Below are 18787 nucleotides of genomic sequence, written 5' to 3' on the forward strand. Positions count from 1 at the left end.
TTGAGGCTGTCAGCTTTGGCTGAGGTATTGGGTCATAAAACCTTCTTCAGCTGAACAGTATTTGTGGCTCAACCGCTTCTGAAGTCTCCTCTTTAAGAACTGCGTCCGGCAGAAATCGCAGGACAGCAGAGGATCTCTCCTCGGAAGGAAGGTGTCCCGAATGGCTACCGGGGCTAAGCACATCCTGTGCAGTCTGTCCTTTCATTCTCACGATTCTTCACTCGCCAGCATCTCCTGTGTCATAAAAGAAGCCATCTCTGGCCCCAAAGAATTCACAGTCTGCCGGGAAGCACAGTGGCAAGCGCTTGGTGGCAGCAGTAGGAGCGTGGATGCAGGTGCTGGGGGAGCACTCAGGGGCCTAACTCAGCACGGGGACCCTCATCAGGGTGACTTCCTCGAGGCCGGGAAGCTGGGCCCAAGTGTGGACAGTGATTAGCAGTTGGTGAAAGCCAAGGAGGGTCATTGGAGGCTGAAGGAACAGAAGCAGGAGATTTGAGAGAGCGCGGAGCATGGCTCCTGGGAAGTCAGTGTGGTCTCAGGAGGGGCTGGGCCCGCGCTCACGTGGGGCGCCCTGGAGTGTACCCACAGGCAGTCCCGAGCAGAGCACGGGGCCTCTCTGGGGTGAGGCCTGCTCTGGGATTCCTAAGGGAGGAGGAGGATCCCTCGTTGACTAAATGACATCTAATGAGCATTTACTCGGTGCCAAGCCTTGCTCTCCAGACCAGGAATAACGCGGTGAATAAGAGAAGTCCGTTTTTTGACCTTGTGGAGTTTACACTCCTGAATTGCATTTAAAAAGATCCGGCTATCAGTAATGTAAAGAATAGACTAGAGGCACAAGACTAGTTAGGAGTAATTAGATAGCCCTGCTCTGTGGTTAACCCCACTTTATAGATTTTTTTAATTGCCTGTACCCTAATAATATCACAACATTGAGACTAGAGGTAGTGTTCTAGATAAATGTCATCCATGCCAATTCAACTGTGAACTGGAATTACTTCCTACCCTGTGTAAGCAATTTAAGATCATTCAGGGTGTTTTTTTCATGTTATAGAATCTGACCGCCCATAGTTATTTCTTAGAAATGTTGATCCTTAAAAGGAATCTAACAGATTTCCCAGGACTTGGACACATGACTTGCTTCTTCCTCTCTCTTCGTGTCTGTGATGTATAATTAATCATAGATTACTTCATTTTGTTTCATTTCATTTACAACATTTATGAGCTTCACTTTGTCAGAATGAAACGCCTGTCCCCTCCCTTCCTTTCCAACGGGGCGTAATGAGTGGGAGCATCTTTATCAGCAGCTGCGGAGTCTAGTGCTGGATTAAATCACGTCATTAGCATAATGTGCCACCCAGTTTGCCCCATCTCTTCATTTCCAGGACATCAAAGTGGCACAGATACCAGTGTAATTGGGTCGTGCTGGCCTGTCAGGTCCCGTCAGCCTCACGGCCGCCGCTGCTGCTAAAAGGCTTCGAGGCATGATCCTTAATTGGGGGCTGGCAGGGTGTCTGAGAAATGTGAAACTTTGGACATTTCTCCATCAATATTTTATTAATTTGAATAACCAGAAGTTAACAGGATCAATTTGATGTATAATACATTGATTAAAAGCCTTGCTTTAGATCCTCACAATAGCTATCAAAACTGAAACTGTGCATCTGTCATGGCATTTGAGAAAAAATGAACGCTCCTTCTTTCACACGACTTCCGGTTTTACATGTAAGCCAGGCAGCTTCCCATTCTCCCAGCTAAAGGTGCTGCCATCGGCTCACAGGCTCGTACAGGGAGCCCACAGGTGAGGGCGGGCAATCGCGGCTGAAGCCAGCGGGCTCTTCTGTGCCGTGTGTTTACAGATTGTTCTCTCTCCACTTCTACTAGAGCGGTTTTGTAAAAGGTGCCGCATGCAGTTGGGCTAAGTTGCAATCGCCCCCCATCCCTGGACAGCAGGTTCTCCCTCAGCAGCAAGGCTGGTCAGCAAAGTGTGCTCTAAAGCTTTGAAAGGCAGGATGCACACCGTCACTCACTTGGAGAATTCATGTATTAAAAACGACTCAGTCTCTTCAGAATCAATTGTGACATCCCATCGGTGGGTAGAATAAGCCCTTTCCCATGTGTGACATGTCCTAAGCTAGATAGAGGAGGTTTCAGTAAATGAAGTGTCCGGTTACCTTCCTGATGGTAATCACTTTCAGAACTATTTTTTATTGCCGGGCTGGTGTGTCTCAGCGGTTGAGCATCGACCTGTGAACCAGGAGGTGGAGGTTCAATTCCCGGTCAGGGCACATGCCCGGGTTGCAGGCTCAAACCCCAGTGGGGGGCGTGCAGGAGGCAGCCAGTCCATGATTCTCTCTCATCAGTGATGCTTCTCTCTCTCCCTTCCTCTCTGAAATCAATAAAAATTAAAAATGTATTTTTAAAAGATTTGTTTTGCAACTTTGCTATCTTTTACTAATGAACCATGGACTTCTCTCCGTAGTAATATACTCTAATCCTTTAACACATGCATAATACTCCATTGCATAGCTCTACCAGTTATTTAAATGAGCCCCGTTTGATGGACCCTTAGGTTTCTATCCGTTTTTGCAAATACAGACATTTCTGGTTAAAATGTTGTTTATAGGTAACATTTGACAGATATCACCTGAGAATTTGTGGGAGCTGTCGCTTCTTGGTCTCCCCGGCCCCCTGACCTAATGAACGAGAGACCGTGAGCCGGGGGCCAGCAGTCTGTGTTCCCTCCCCTGTCAGGCCATTGTGGGTGACAGTGAGGTCTGGGAAGCACTCCTCGAGGGAGCAGCGGTGCTGCCCACGGTGGCTGCACACTACAATGACCAAGGGAGCATTTTATGTTAGTTCCTTAAATATGTTTTCATTGATTTCAGAGAGGAAGGGAGAAGGGGAGAGAGAGAGAAACATCAGTGATGAGAGAGAATCATCGATTGGCTGCCTCCTGCACGCCCCACACTGGGGATCGAGCCTGCAACCCAGGCATGTGCCCTGACCGGGAATCAAACCCAGGACCTCCTGGTTCATAGGTCGATGCTGAACCACTGAGCCACGCCGGCCAGGCTAGGGAGCATCTCTAAATGCCAGGGCCCCATCTCCACTAGATCAGTTGAGTCAGAATTTTGCTTAAAGCTCCCCAAGTGGCACTATGTGCAGCCAAAGCCGGTCACCGTGGCACCTTCCTCAGTGACCAGGAGTAGGCAGCACAGCACTCATCTGAAATGGGGGCAGGATGTAAATGCCCCTTCCTGCACGTGGCGCTGCCGCAGGAGCCGTCAGTGAGGGGCGCGTGTCGTAACCCTCAGGTGCGTGAGGACAGAGCACACATCCCAGCCATTGCGTTAGGCCGGGCAGTGAGAGCTTCGGAAACGCTGCCGGGGGTGTCAGGAGACAGTCACACTGTCCCCGAAAACCAGCACCATTTCGATCTCCTCACGGGTGTTTCGGTATTTATTTGATCAATATAGTATCTCTTAAGGGGACACACGAGAAAAGGTTGGCTACTGCCACTGATGAACACGGGGTTTGTTTTGTTTTGTTTGTAAAAACAGTATTACCTCGACAGTTGGCATTTTTGTTTACTCTTATTTCTCCCAAAGAGCTATTATTTTGAGGGGGGAAAAAAAGACTTTTCTAGCAAAACTTCTGAAGAGTCAACCTGATTCCTAATAAGAGGAAGCTTCGCAGCCTAGAGTGACGTCCAGGGGCCTATGAGTCTCTGCAGTGACTCCGCCCACCCCGCCTGAAGTGAAGATGCGCCTTCATCACGTGTCTCCCCCCCACCCCCCCGCCGTGCACACAGCTCTGCCTTGCCTCGGGGAGGGGGTTTGGACCAGCTGTTTGAGCTTGACTTAGAGCCACCGTGGCCGTGAAGTGTAGAAAGCAACGTGCTGCCCAGTCCTCGGCAGGACTAGGAACGGGTGGCACCATTTCGCTGCAGCAGGACGTCGAGCATCACCTTCCGTGCCCAGTTGTCGCTGTGGCTCTGTTACCGGTGCCACGTCCCACACACAGCAGCTCCTGTCGGCCGGCTGTGCTGCACTTATTTACGCACACACACACACGTACATAAACCATTGTTAAGGTGATAAAAGTAGTGCCGTGTAAATTCATGTGACCATTGGGAAGTGATTTGCTGATCCTATAAAACTGAATCTTATACCTATCACCCAGCAGTTCTAAAGAATCACTCACATACACAAGAAAACATAAAAGAATATTCAGTGCAACCTTGTTTGTAATAGCAAAAAATTGTGACTTAATCGCTCCTCAGTAGAGAAATAAATGGACTATAGACTATATATGCAATATAAATGGAACTCTATACAAAAGTTATATGAGTTAGATTTTAATTATAAACATGCATACATCTCAAAAAATATGGTATTGAGGGGGAGAACAAAATTGCAGAATGATGAATAGAGGATGGTACCACTAACATAAAATCTAGAAACAAAGCAATACTATATGTTGCCTCTGTGTATACACATACGCAGTGGGAAACATAAAAGCATGTTTGGGAATGATGCACACCAGTGTCAGGCTAGGGGTTAGCTCTGGGGGAATGAGGAAGGGCGGGGAAAGGAATTGGGAGGTGAGGACTTTATCTGTGTCGGAAATATTTTATTCTCCAAAAATAGCAACAAAAAGGTTTTAATCAGCTGCAGCAAAATGGTAACATCTGTTTAAGATGCCGAGTACTTGAATATGCCACATTATCTTCTATGCTTCATAATTTAAACAGTTACAGGAATATTTATTCCTCATAGAAACTTAGAATGAAATAAAACTCACACACAGTCTCACCATAGTGAGGCCTAAATCTAACTGACGGAAACAGATTGCAAGCCCTTCATCTGGGCCGTTCCCCGCTAAGCGCCCGTGTCTAAGGCTGTCCCGTTGAGCTAGTTTTTAGAGCCCTACCCATCCAGCTCCGTGGCTGCCGGGCTGGGTGGCAGGACAGGAAGACTTCGGCACAATCTTCTAAGTACAACATAAAAGTCTGAGCACGCGTCTAAACGCCCAAGTGAGCCCTACGGAAAAACACGCCTACGATGTGCACTCGCATCCGGCAGGAAGCAGAGGGCCCTGAGCCAGAATGCTGAAAACCATAGCTCTCTTCCCTGCGAGGAATACCAGCTGTCATCACATTCTCCATCGTCCAGTCACGTGACGTGGAGTCCACCTACACCGACAACTCCGAGCACCTCGCATGCAGTTCTTATTTGAGCGACTTCGGTGACTGCCGTTCATCGCGCCCAGAATTCTGAAACGCTGTTCGCACGTGCCGATGCTGACATCCTGCTAACCAGGGGGCTAACGGGGCGGCGGTGAGCAACACAGACCCCCCGAGTGGCCTCATTACCTGGTCGCAGGCCTTCGCACACACAGGAACGAAACACAACGGGAAACGCCTGGAGCCCGCACCCTGTGTCTGAGATTCGAGCCCCGTGGAGCTCTGACCCGTCGTGGGGCCCTCGTAGCTGAGCCCGTGTTACTGCGCGTCTGTCTGAGAAGGCTTAGCTTCCGTCACTGTCATTCGAGTCGGTGTATTGTTCCCCCTCCCAATTCTGCTGCTTGAATGTTGTGTTTTCATTTTTTTGTTATGAAAAAATTCAAACATACAGAAAAGTTGAAATAATAGTACCCTACCACCTAGATTTTACCGTGTGGACCTGCCTTTGAGATACTTTTATTCGGTTAGGATCTAGAAATGCAGACAACTGCTTATTTTGCAGCACTTAATACTCACTAATAGCCGCAGCTTCACGAATTTCTGGCACTATATGAAAGACACTTTGAATAGGAGAAGATACCCAGCCTTTCACGACTCTATTCCTTTAAGTCTTTATTGAGAGCCTACTATGTGCCAGATCCCGGGGAGGATGTTGAACAGCAGACGAATAAGATGGTCCCGGCCTCCGAGAGCTCACAGTATAGAGAGAGGCCGGTGTGTAAACGATTCCGTGCAGGACATGGGGACCGAAAGTGCAGTGAGGGCCCCGCAGGAGCAGCCGGCCCTCGGAGGTCAGCAGTGTCTCTCAGAGGAGAGCCTGCGGTCCAGGCCTCGGGTGAGTGGAATTTCGTCCGATGGAGAAGATTCCAGGTGCAAGAGCTGAGCACTGTAAACAGCACACAGGCTGGGGGAAGGGCTAGAGCAGTGGTTCTCAACCTGTGGGTCGCGACCCCTTTGGGGGTCGAACGACCCTTTCACAGGGGTCGCCTAAGACCATCGGAAAACACATATATAATTACATATTGTTTTTGTGATTAATCACTATGCTTTCATTATGTTCAATTTGTAACAAGGAAATTGGGGGTCACCACAACATGAGGAACCGTATTAAAGGGTCGCGGCATTAGGAAGGTTGAGAACCACTGGGCTAGAGTGTAGGGTAGTAGAAAGGTTTGCAAGCAGAGGGCGATGTCTGGTTTGTTTTGAGAGAGAGAAGATTTGAGGCTGTGGGCAGGGGATTAGGAGCAGGAGTGCCCCGCGTTGCTCGCAGCCTGCGCGGATCCGCTCATTCACTGAGTGTGCACTGCAGGCCACACCAGTGACACAGTGTAGAGCAGGTTCACCGTGTCACTGAGCTCCCCGTCTCGCACTGCCCGCCTGTCTGCTTATAGTGCTCAACTGCTCCTCTTGTCTGACACCGTCTGTCTCCCCTCCTTGTTCTATGGGATTTCAGCTTTAGCGCCTCCCTCAGATCAGATGAGAACCTAAAGAAGTTTATCTAGAGAGAAAACTGAGAGAAGAAATTGCACCTTTTATCTTTATATCCCCAGTAGCTGACACAATGTTTCCAATATCTTAAGCTTTTGATAATTCAATGGATAGATCACTGAGATACTTGGGAAGTGAAACGGACGGGAGTGGGTGAGCTAGAGGATGTGGTGGGTGTGGGAAACGGAGGGGGCAGGAATGGCTCCAGGACCTTCTGGCTGCCGTGACCAGGTGGATGGTCACCTGAGACAGGAATAGAGGGTGAATGAGACGGAGAGGAGAGGTGAGGAGAGAGCTCATTTCTGACTCTTAGTTGGAGTTGTCTGTTACGCTGCTGGGCGTGCTGCTTGCTCTTCAAAACCTTCATCTATAATCCACTTGCACGTTTGGTTCACAGCGGCAGGATGTGACCAGAATTGTCCCAATGTTGAAAAGTAAGCTGGCTCGCCCCGTTGGCCAAAACTTCTAATATTTGGAAAATTCTTTGCTCAGAGCATGCTTCCCTAGATATATACTGTTTGGAACTTATCCGTTTTGGATTTAAGTTGATTCATGTAGCGTCAAAGGAACAAAGAAATGGTAACTAATAACTCCTGTCAGTAACATTAGAGAATTAAAAAGGACATATGATCGAAGTAATCAGGCTGGCGAGGGGAGGGGGTAAAAAAAAAACAAAACAAAAAAAAACCAGAACCAGAAAGAAGATTGGCATCATATAAAGAACTTGTAAGCTCTTTTATCCCTTTGGATAATATGGGGGGAGGGAGGGTTCTTGCTTTGTTGTTTGTGTGTTTGACTGTGATCCAAGTATCACCTCTCACTTGGAATTATTTTTGTGTTTCGCCTTAACTCATTCTTATAATACTGCAGGTTTTCATATGGAGATTGCACAGTTGATATGTTATTAACAAAATAAGCACTTACGTAAATTTGAGTCCTCTGCTACTTAAAGTTCATTTGTCTCTTCATTGGGTTCTGTGATGAACAGTTTTAAATTCCTATCTTCACAGTGTGTGGAAATAACCACGTGTACCTCTTTTGCTTTTGTTATGGCTGGGTTTTGTTTTTAATTCTTTTGTGCAGAGGCAGGAAGGTTTTATAAGACATGTTATTATAACAATTCTAAGTTGGTCCCGTTGCAAGTTATGTAAAAGGCTTAACCAGAATTGTAGAATGTGTTCATGTGCGGTATGTTGACCGCCCGATACATTTTAAGGAGAAAATAACATCATTTAAAATAGGTTCTTTACCATGTTCGTCTCCAGCAAGCAGAGAAGGCTGTCCTCGAGTGAGATGAGACAATAGAGCCACCTTCATTTCTCATGCCCGTGAATGGAGCGGCTCAGTGATTAGTGGAAACCGAGTAGCCTTCCCGGGCATTCATCTCCCTGTCCCCAGATTTGAATATGAAAAGCATATTCAAGTCAAAGACCATCACTCTAATGACACTGGGCAGTCATTTGATTTATTAGGTTTTAGAAGAAATTTCCCTTTAAATATTTCATCACCCTCTGCTAATCCTGGCGATATTGCCAGCTGCAGCCTGTCCCTGCATTAGCGGGCACAGAACGGGCGGAGCGCTCCCTGTCATCCGGGTACAATTGCCGTGAATCTACTGAATAATGAAATAACCTCAGTGAAATATTCAGATTTGGGTTTTTAGTTAAAGTGCCTTAGAATACATAATAAAAGAAAATGTCCTTTGGAAGGAGGGGGTAAAATTACTTCATCAAATATCGAGGGGGTTGCACAGCAATGGGAATTGTTCTTTATGAGGATATTTTTACAGTAGCGTTTCAGTTTGGTTAATTATATTGTATGCTTTGCAATATCTCAGTCATCACGGTGGTAAATTTACCCACTGACATATTTAACCATAAATTTCTAAACGTTGGTCCCATAAACAGGGCTTATCTTTGGGAGTTTCTAATTACAACCCGAAGTTCTATCATTTTCGGGAGCATGTCTTCGGGTTTAGTGAAGGGGAATCGGGAGCAAATGTAAAGCTACAACAACAAACATTTGACTGAGGCATGATCTTGGCGTGATCTCATTTTTAAGTCCTCGTCTATTATTTGTTCTAAGTCATTACTCCGGGGAACTCGTGTGCCTGGCACCAGAATCTATTCAATAAGAATTGATGTGCGAATTACACTATCAAACAAATACCTATTTTACTTGTTAATTCTGTAAAAATGGCATACAATAAATTGTGAGAAAATGTGTTAAACTGGGGGAAAATGTTCCTTTGTTTGAAAACTACTTATTGAGTGAAATATGTTACGGCGGAGTCTATGAGAGAGTGAGCGGTAGGCTCCGCTCTAGTTAATATGGACTCATAGAGCTGCACGCATTAGCATAAGAGCTATAAAGTATTGAACAGGCTTTGATCTCTGAGCAGCCGGAACTTCCCCGGGTCCTGAGGTGAGCTGAGCAGTGATAAGCATGCGCTTCATGCAGGTTTGAATCCAGGCCAGCAATGCTTGTCATCGGAAAGCAGTCAGAGATGAAGACCTCACCGCGCCCCTCCGAGAGGCGCCTGGCGGGTGCTTACAGCCGCACGTGGGAACCGGGGCTGGGGGACACTGTTCACGTCCAACCCCGGGCAGGGTCTCTCCCCGTCTCTCTGTCGGGAAGAATCTACCACGTGTGACTAAATACTAGTGCGCAGTGCCTCCCAAAAGGCAGCCCGTCGGCCTTCGTGTTTGATTTCAAATGGATAGCAAAAGGGAGGACAGGGTTTTTGACTCGTCTGCTTTATTTGCTTCTTTGTTTCTCTCTCTCCCTCTTTAAACAGACATCAGAGAAGATCCGGATCGAGATCATCGCTCTGAGCCTCAGTGACGCTCGAGTGGCCGCGGATGACACGGTCCAGCGGCTCTTCGTGGAGTTCCGGCTCTGCGGCCTCCCTGCTGAGGAGACGCCCGTGTCGCTGCCCAAGCCCCGGAGGGGGCACTGGGTCCACTACAACTACAGCCACGGTGGGTGCGGCTCGAGGGCCACGGAGCGGGAGCCAGGAGGACCCCCGTTCTCACTCCTCATACAAATCCCAGCCGTCTTGGCAGAGTGAATTCATGAAAGCCCCGTCTGTTGCCCTGGCCGGGCGGCTCAGTTGGTTGGTGCATCGTCCCCTCCACCAAAAGGTTGCGGGTTAAAAAAAAAAAAAAAAAAAGGTTGCGGGTTAGATTGGAGGTCAGGGCACTGACCCAGATTGCGGATTCGATCCCCAGTCAGGGCATGTACGGGAGGCAACCAATTGATGTTTCTCTCTTCCCGTCTGTTGCCCTGGCCGGGCGGCTCGGTTGGTTGGAGCATCGTCCCCTCCACCAAAAGGTTGCGGGTTTGATTGGAGGTCAGGGCACTGACCCAGGTTGCGGATTCGATCCCCAGTCAGGGCGTGTACGGGAGGCAACCGATTGACATTTCTCTCTCCCTCTCGCCCTTCCTTTCTCAAACGTATCCTCGGGTGAGGATTAAAAGAAATTTTTTTAAGACAGATCTGTAGGATAAGGATAAAAAAGTTGCAGTAGAATTGACAAAAATGTTGAATTAATACTAAAGTTAAAATGAAAGCAGTGGGAAAACAATGTTGCTAGATGTTCCTGCTATCTCATAGTATCATTTAAAAAATGCCACCTAGGTCTAAAATTGAATTTCATAGAAAAATACTGTATTTCAATGTAGACGTTTTTTAATCATATGGATTTGAGTGGTTCAGTGGCCTCATTTCTTCAACCTTCCTGATGAATGTGACCACGTAGATGTTGTTACAATATCTGTGTATGTCTCTCCCGTGCATGTCTCTCCCAGTGTCTAGGTGTTCGGGATTTTAATCGAGTGGCATAAGTGCCTACATGACCTTTCCTCATTTAGCCCACCCATCCATGTTTAGAAGCAGGAGGGTTTTCTCTTAATTCAGGGCTTTATCTATCTGCTAGTTGACATGTAAGTCTACTGAACCAGTGCAGACCCAGTAGGCAACTTGTAAATTCTTCTGTCAGCCAACTTGAAGATGTTTTTTAAATGGTTTGGCGGCGTGCAAGTGGAGAAGTGTGAGAAACGTCAGGCCAGGCTGCCACGAGCCGGAAGTGGAACTGCTGTCCCCTGTGGGAACACACACAGTGCAGCAGCGGACGGAACCTCGCAGCGATGTTGCCTGCGCTGTGGCCTGAGCGCACTCCAGAGGGAGCTGTGCGTGAGGCCTTCGTCGGCACACAAAGTGAGAAGGTGGGACTGGTGGTCCCCAGGACGATCCGGAGCCCAATTCCGTCTTTTTTGAGAGGGGTTAGTAGCCGTTTCCCCTACACACACAAATCTGTCTTCTTTGGGCTACTGACACTGAGAAAATGTTGCTAGACCAAGGGAGCAAGAACAAAGCAATCGGATGGCGTTGCCCTTGGAAACGTTGCTGAGAAAGCAAGAAAATCGTTTGGAAGAAGGTGAGAGTAATGTAGGTCGGAAGAATGTTGTCTGGGCCGGATAAAGCCTTCCAGGGACTTGACAGTGGGGGAGAAGAGAATGAAGGTGCCCCCCGTTTTTCTGAGACGTGTACAGATCATCGAGGTCCCAGGGCTCTGAGCATTGAACAGTCTACCTGGTGGGACTTGAAGGTTAATTCAGAACATGAAGAGGACGCAGAGCTTCAGACTGTGTTGCTGACGGGAGGAGAGACTTGGCAAAGCAAGGATTGGGGGTGATGACTCTCTCACACAGTGACTGTTGAGATTCAAGGTCGTTAAGCCATCTGCATCTCTTACTGCTGCCACGTGACACGAGGGAGGATGCAAGGACCTCTCCTGCCCGCAGAAGGAGGGTTGCTTTTGATGGTGGAGCGTTCAGAACCCACCCAAGTGTTTGGACTGCTGGGTTGTATCTTTCTGAGGCATATGCTTTCGGTATGCGTTGTCCAAATCTAGCCAGTCCTAAACAAAGGTGATTTCCGGTGGAAATGAAAGGTAAATAGCTTAACTTGTAGGAGTTCTGACATTTTTCATAAGTGCCAGCATTTCCTTTTATAGGATGCATTTGAATTTTGGAAATTTTAGACCTTTTAAAAATATATTTTTCCATTGATTTCAGAGAGGAAGGGCAAGGGAGAGAGAGAGCGATGGAAACATCAATGATGAGAGAGAATCATTGGCTGCCTCCTGCACACCCCCCACTGGGCATCGAGCCCACAGCCGGCCCCGGGCCCTGACCGGGAACTGACAGGGCGCACACGGACCTGCCGACCTGGGCCCTGACCGGGAACTGACAGGGCGCACACGGACCTGCGGGCCTGCCATCGCCGCACCTGGCTGTTCAGGGTTGACTCCGGCTTCCAGAGCTGCTGGCGCTTCCCAGGCGCACCGGGAGGCGCCGTGGCTCGTCTCGGGAAACGGGCGCTTACACAGCACAGGGTGGGCCTGGTGTGGCGAGATTCCGAGTGACTTCCTGTGTGGACGGTTTGTTTTTTGTTGGGTTTTTTATTTATTTTTATTTTTTTTGTACAGTGATCTACGTGGATAAAGAAAACAACCAAGCGAAGAGAGACGTCTTAAAAGCCATCCTGCGCCAACAAGAGACGCCTAACAGGAGGTACAGGACGCGTTCTGAGGGGCTGGTGGTTTGCACAGAGGGACTCCCGGGAGCTCCGTGGGGTGCGGAAGGCACGGGGGGAGGACAGAGAGCACGTGGGTCTCTCTGGGTCTCTCACCCTGGAAAGCGCCCTGCCTGTGGCGCTGTGAAGACCAAGCCTGCACCGTGCGTGTGAGGCATCCATTGCCGCTGCGGTGACTGTCAGGAGCCAGCGGTGCTGGCAAGGACGGGCCCTCTGCCGCCACTGGCTTCAGTATAACTTCGCTTACCAGCTGTGTGACCGCGGACAGGTGACCTAACCGCCCTGTGCCTCGTTCCTTCAGCTGTGAAATGGAGATAATGTACGTTCAATGGAGAGACCAGCGCCTGGCAGGCAGTTAAGCAATAAGTGTGGGTTGCTATCAGCAGTGATATCAACATTACTATTTTAACAGTTCATCAGCCTTTCTGACTAATTCTTATCTTGCTATCACGGGTAATAATTCACTGTTTCATGGTTTTTCATGCATGGGGGCAAATTTGAACAGGACATTTTCCAGTTCTGGTTCAGTAGAGAAATGATACACTTGTCCAAGGTCACACCGCTGATAAGCAGGAAGGCAGAAATTTGGACTCAGAAAGGGTGCCCTTAACCAGGCCATCGCAATCCCGGTATTTTATGTGTCGTTCAAAATGCTCATCTTCTCCACCTGCCACACACCAGGCTCTTCCCTCACAGCTACCGTGTGAGCGTGAGGGTTTCTGTCTTCCAGCCAAAGCCCAATGCTAGCAGGCATGGGCTCAGTGACGGAGTGCAATGTTGGAGACGTATTTCCAGCAAGTTCGTTTGAACTCTTGTCATGTTTACCTGATTTTGGAAAGGATTGGATTATTTTTCAAGACCCCGTTTTTCAGAGGCTTAGATGTTTATCTGAGAATGTTAACTAAGACACAAGTTTCTTGTTTCACTTGAGATTTGGGCTGGATACGTTTTGAAAATGGTTAAAGTGGTCGTTTACAAGCAGCGTGGTTTCGGCTGTGGTGCCAAGACATATCAAAGGAGTCCTCAGCTGCAAATTCCTGTCCTTTGGTTCGTCCAAGTGTGTTTGGCCTCAACACATGTCACTAATTCAAATCAGTCCCTTCAGAACCCCACAATTATGTGTCTAAAGTGAAACAAAACTTGGTGCTCTGATCATAAGTTAAGAGCCTGCTGAAGTAACACAAACATTCCATCTGACATGATTCAGGGAGCAGATCCCTACGTTTTATAGGACACACATGGGGTTCAAGGGCTAGAGCATCTCCAAAAGCGTGCATTTCCATAGGGAATACTGCATTCCTGCTGGCAGTGCTGCCCTAGCTCCCTGTCTGTGTTCGCTTGATCCTATTAGCCTTAGAAGTAGATGTGCCAGGCCTCATGCGAGGTGACGGGAGAAGGCTTGACTCGGGTGGTGGGCACACGGTGCAATAGACAGATCTTGTAACCTAGAACCCGCACCTGAAGCCTGCGTGTCCGTGTTGACCAATGTCACCCCAACAATTCAATAAATAAGTATTTTTTAAAAACTAGATGTATCAAAATAGGACCAGATACATAGAGGGGATATAGTGTGATAGGAAAAATAAAATTTAAAAATAAAAGATCAGATTGTGTGTCACAGTGAGCATCTGGCTCTTCAGATTCTAGAACGAATGTCTGTCCCTCGGAGCTTGAGAAGGTGGATTGCTGTCCATCTGCAGGCTGGTGTGCTGTGATAGTGCTAGGAGTTCTCATACGAGCTTGTCTGACTTCATATAATACTCTTTTTTATTTGCAAATTCCGAGATGTCATCTGTGGTGATCAGCCCTCTCGGGAGTTCTGTTTCTGGTGGTTTTCTCACGGGGCGGTGACTGTCTGCTTCTCCCTCCCAGCGTCCGCTTCACTGTGGTCAGCGACCCCCCAGAGGAGGAGCAGGACCTGGAGTGTGAGGACATCGGCCTCGCCCACGTCGACCTCGCCGACCTGCTTCGGGAAGGGAGGGACCTCGTCGAGCAGAATATCGACGGTACGGGCGGGGTGCTGCTCAGCCGCAGGGTCTGGACTAAAGCCTCCCTTCTGCTGGCTGCGAGGACAGCGAGTCGCAGGCCAGCCGAATCCTGTGCAGCTCAGGCAGCTGCGTGTCCTGGAGGCGTGTCAGGTGCTCCCAGGGGGAATTATTCAGTTTGTTCCTATTGGATGTGTGTGAGACAGATATGGCCACTGGCTACTCTTCACGGTGTTTATGGAGGCCTCGTGCTGTCAGGCTTGTTTCCGCTGTGGCCTGTTCTTCTGAGTGATCGTTTTAGTCTTTTGTTTTTTTGTTTTTATATTTTTTTATTGATTTCAGAAAGGAAGGGAGAGGGAGAGAGAAATAGAAACATCAATGATGAGAGAGACTCATGGATCGGCTGCTTCCTGAACGCCCCCACTGGGGATTGAGCCTGCAACCCGGGCATGTGTCCTGACCTAGAATCGAACCATGACCTCTGGGCTCATAGGTCGACACTCAACCACTGAGCCACACCGGCCGGGCCGTTTCAGTCTTTCGCAAGCCTTCTTTCTCATTCGGGGTCACAGTCCAGTGATGGTCAGCACACAGGACTCGTTCCCTGCAGGACTCGGGGGGACAGAGGGTCTGAGCAGATGTGACCTGTGGGCATCACCTCTGCAGGTGTGCGTCCCAGCCGGGCTTCCTGTCCACCTGTCCTTGCAGGGCGTCTGGACCCGCCGGAGGAATGTGGCCGGGGCCGTCCACAGTGTGTGGAGAAATGAGCCGAGTCCTAGTCTCACGCGTTACGTGAGCAGAGCCTTCTCCGGGGGATGCATGTGGTCTGCTTAGTCTTTCACTCGTGCACTAAGCCAGCACGTCACTGACACCGAAGGGCCGGGCGCTGCTGGCACCACCGTCCACCCGGTCACGTGGCAGCTGCGTGTCCTGGAGGCGTGTCAGGTGCTCCCAGGGCAGGGTCACGCCACGCAATGAGCAGATTAGACCAAATAACCACATAGCAGCCTGCTCTGGGAATTCTGATAAACCAGACACATCTAACTACAAGGCAGAGGGTCACAGGAGAGAGAGAGGAGAGAATTAAAATATTAACCCAAGCCACCCGGTAAGACACCCAGCGGCAAGAGAGCCTGACAGAATAACCAAATTACATACGCTTCCTGTTCTGGATCTTTCTTCCAGTCGGTTCTGCTTAGCAGCCGTGTCCTCATCCTGCAAGGCCACGTGTGACCACACTGGCCTGGCGCAGACAGCGACTGCGGCCGTGCTCGGGGGAGTCATTTTAGGATTCTAAACTGTGTTCTGTGCCAGCCCAGCGGCAAGAAGGCCCAAAGAGAGAACCCTCAGGGGCACGAGCGGCCCCCTGTGCCCGGCTTCCCCTGCCTGCCCCTTCCCCACCGAGTGCCTGTCAGCCCCCTGCCTGCCCCTTGTCCACCGAGTGCCCGTCAGCCCCCTGCCTGCCCCTTGTCCACCGAGTGCCCGTCAGCCCCCGGCCTGCCCCTTCTCCACCCGAGTCTCTGCACCCAGTTCTGTGTGAAGGTTTCCTCGCCGGTTTCCTTGGAATGAAACACACACACACCATAAAGCTCAAGTAAACCACACGGAACAGAAACAGGAACCTACATGGACTCCAGTGCTGTCGAGCTTGCAAAGTTCAGGGTTCCGGCCTGGAGTCCCTACAGGCGTCAGTGTGCACAGAGGGCGGCGCCCAGGTGCCCGCTCAGCATCCCGCCTGCCCCGCCCGAGCTCCGAGGAGGCCGGTGCTTTGCCCAGTGGCTGCCTGTGGTACAACCCTGAGGGCCACGGCATCAGCTCCTGGCCCCTCAGTCCACAGACCTGAATATTCCTGATCTGCCATTTCCACTTTTCTAATTCCACCTCCACTCCATTATCACGGAATGTTATAACCAGCCAACCCAAATCACGATCGTGTAACTTCTGCACAGTGGTTAGAACAGGGCCTTCGTTGTCGCCTGACCCCTTTTACACTTTGGTTTCACCGGCTTGGAAATCCTGACTCTCTTGGAGTCATTATCCCGCAGCCTGTCCGCTAGGTACACGTGACGGGTCGTTCCTTTCAGTGCATCCAGAACAGGGGTGGGCAAACTTTTTGACTCGAGGGCCACAATGGGTTCTTAAACTGGACCGGAGGGCCGGAACAAAAGCATGGATGGAGTGTTTGTGTGAACTAATATAAATTCAAAGTAAACATCATTACATAAAAGGGTACGGTCTTTTTTTTTTTAGTTTTATTCATTTCAAACGGGCCGGATCCGGCCCGCGGGCCGTAGTTTGCCCACGGCTGATCTAGAATGTGTCAGACGTGTATCTCCCTGCACGAGTGGCAGCTCTGAGTGTTAGCTTTCTGAGATGCCAGTGAACTTTGGACTTTCATAGCGGCATCTCCAGCCTTACAACCAGGGTTCCAGCCGCCCCACCTGAAGGACATCTGTGGGGTGATCCTAACGTCTGTCCGCTCTTCTCTCCCTAGTGTGGGACGCCCGAGCCGGTGGCGGAAGAATCGGCCAGCTCAGGGTGACGGTGGAAGCGCTCCAGGCCCTGCGGTCGGTCCGCGAGCAGGACGGCGCGGGCTGGGAGGCCTGAGAGAAACTGCCCCGGAGACGCCGCCTCGTCCAGAGCGGATGCGCACGCTCAGAGCTCGGAGCTGGGCTGTCTGCAATGCTCTCTGCCTGTCATCTCTCATTCACGGGAGGCTGGGGTGAAGGGTTCAAGTTTTGTATACTCTTTCATTTGGTTCTTTTTCAAATATAGTTATTTATTTCAGAGAGGAAGGGAGAGGGAGAGAGGGAGAGAGAGAAACATCAATGTTGAGAGAGAATCATGGATCGGCTGCCTCCTGCACGCCCCACACTGGGGATTGAGCTAGCAACCCGGGCCTGTGCCCCGACCGGGAATCGACCGGGAATCGAACCGTGACCTCCTGGTTCATAGGTCTGTGCCCCGACCGGGAATTAAACCGTGACCTCCTGGTTCATAGGTCAATGCTCAACCACTGAGCCATGCGGGCTGGGCCATTTGTTTATGTTTCTTTCCCCCCTTCCCATGGCTGCCATCTCTCCGGACTTCAGATCTCCCTAAGGGGCAGCACCTCAATCCATACCCACAGGATAGTATAAGAAAGACTATTTGCATTTTCAACATTTCCTTATGAAGAACTGAAATGCAAGTCCCATTTTCATTTTTAATAAGCAAAAAGCATAAATCTTAGAAAAACCTATGAAAAAGGAGTACTTTCATGTTATCCCTAATCGTCCCACTAAGTGGAATGCCCATGATTGGCCTCATTAAGAGTTTTACACTGTGAAGATTTTATTAGAAGCAATATATGAAAATTACTCGGATTAATGTGTTAATCCTCCTCTTTAAAATGCTAATACCCATTTTACGCACATTAAAGCTCAGTGTGCACTTCCTTTGATGCCTGCAGTTCCTATCAATTAAATATGAAGAACAAGGCTTGGCACCCACTTACTAAGTTCCTGCAAGTTGTTTGTTTTTCTCGCTTAAAAATGACAGTCCTTCCTATTGGTCCTGTTTTCGTGGATTTTGCGATGGCGACTTTGGTGATGGGATCCAGGAACATGTGTGTAGAGAGGAGGTAGAGACAGATGTATATGCAATTTACACTTTGAAAACTTAGCTCGTGACAGAGAGAAATGATGAGAAAGCACGGCCCCGGTGATACGCTCAGCAGCCCTGAGAGGATATCCCGCGGGCACGTCTTGGCCGTACATCGGGCGGTACAATGCGGGGAGGTGGGGCAGCGGCGTCCGGAAGCGGCTCCGCAAGGTGATTTTCTCGCTTTTACCCGGTCTCACTGAAGGATTTAATTGATATTTTAATGGTGCTGTGAATCAGCGCTGCAAAGGAATTGTCTCTAGAGGTCCAGGCTATAATGCAGTTCATTTTTTAATTTCTCTTTTATTTGTCATTTTCTTCAAAGGATTTTTATAGGCTGCGGCTTTCCACTGTTTGCAAACAGGCTAGGTTCCTTCCTAAGCATATGTAACGTATTCAGGGAGATAAGCAATTTATTAAAATCTACCTAATTTGCCGTGCTATATTAAATCTCTGCTCCAGTGCTCACAGGCCATTTCATTTAGAGAATTAGGCATTCCCTCTTTGTGTGATTAAAGCTCTGGAAAATGAGTTCTTTGCTCCTATTTGTGAACATTCAAAGCCCGCTAATGGCAAGAAGATGGAATAGATTATGAGACAATTCATTACAGTTCAACAGAGGAAAAAAGCAGCTATAATGCAAAAATGCAAGTCTGAGTATCTGCATATAGTTTGAACCATCTGTGCTCTAATGGCCTCAATCATGACTCTCGTCTTCAGGAGGCTTTGAAATGACATCCGTACAATATTAACTTGTCGATGTGCGCAGTGGGACCAGGAGCGTGCGCCTGGCCACGCCGGCCGTGGGTTCTCTCTCTGCCCCGG

General features: G+C 49.2%; 1 protein-coding gene across 3 annotated transcripts in view; it reads left to right on the top strand.

Moving 5' to 3' along the window:
* Positions 1 to 17134, top strand: part of RPGRIP1L (RPGRIP1-like) — a 78514-nt gene extending 61380 nt beyond the window's left edge. For all 3 annotated transcript variants that reach the window (XM_014528423.1, XM_005880295.2, XM_014528424.1), the window contains 4 exons: positions 9534 to 9717; positions 12229 to 12313; positions 14208 to 14341; positions 16815 to 17134. In XM_014528423.1, coding sequence (XP_014383909.1) covers positions 9534 to 9717; positions 12229 to 12313; positions 14208 to 14341; positions 16815 to 16927 — 516 coding nt within the window. In that variant the 3' untranslated portion in view covers positions 16928 to 17134. The remainder of the gene's footprint in view (positions 1 to 9533; positions 9718 to 12228; positions 12314 to 14207; positions 14342 to 16814) is intronic.
* The last annotated feature ends 1653 nt before the right edge of the window (positions 17135 to 18787 follow it).

This window comes from Myotis brandtii, unplaced genomic scaffold (assembly GCF_000412655.1).
Source record: "Myotis brandtii unplaced genomic scaffold, ASM41265v1 scaffold633, whole genome shotgun sequence".
Lineage (NCBI taxonomy): Eukaryota > Metazoa > Chordata > Mammalia > Chiroptera > Vespertilionidae > Myotis > Myotis brandtii.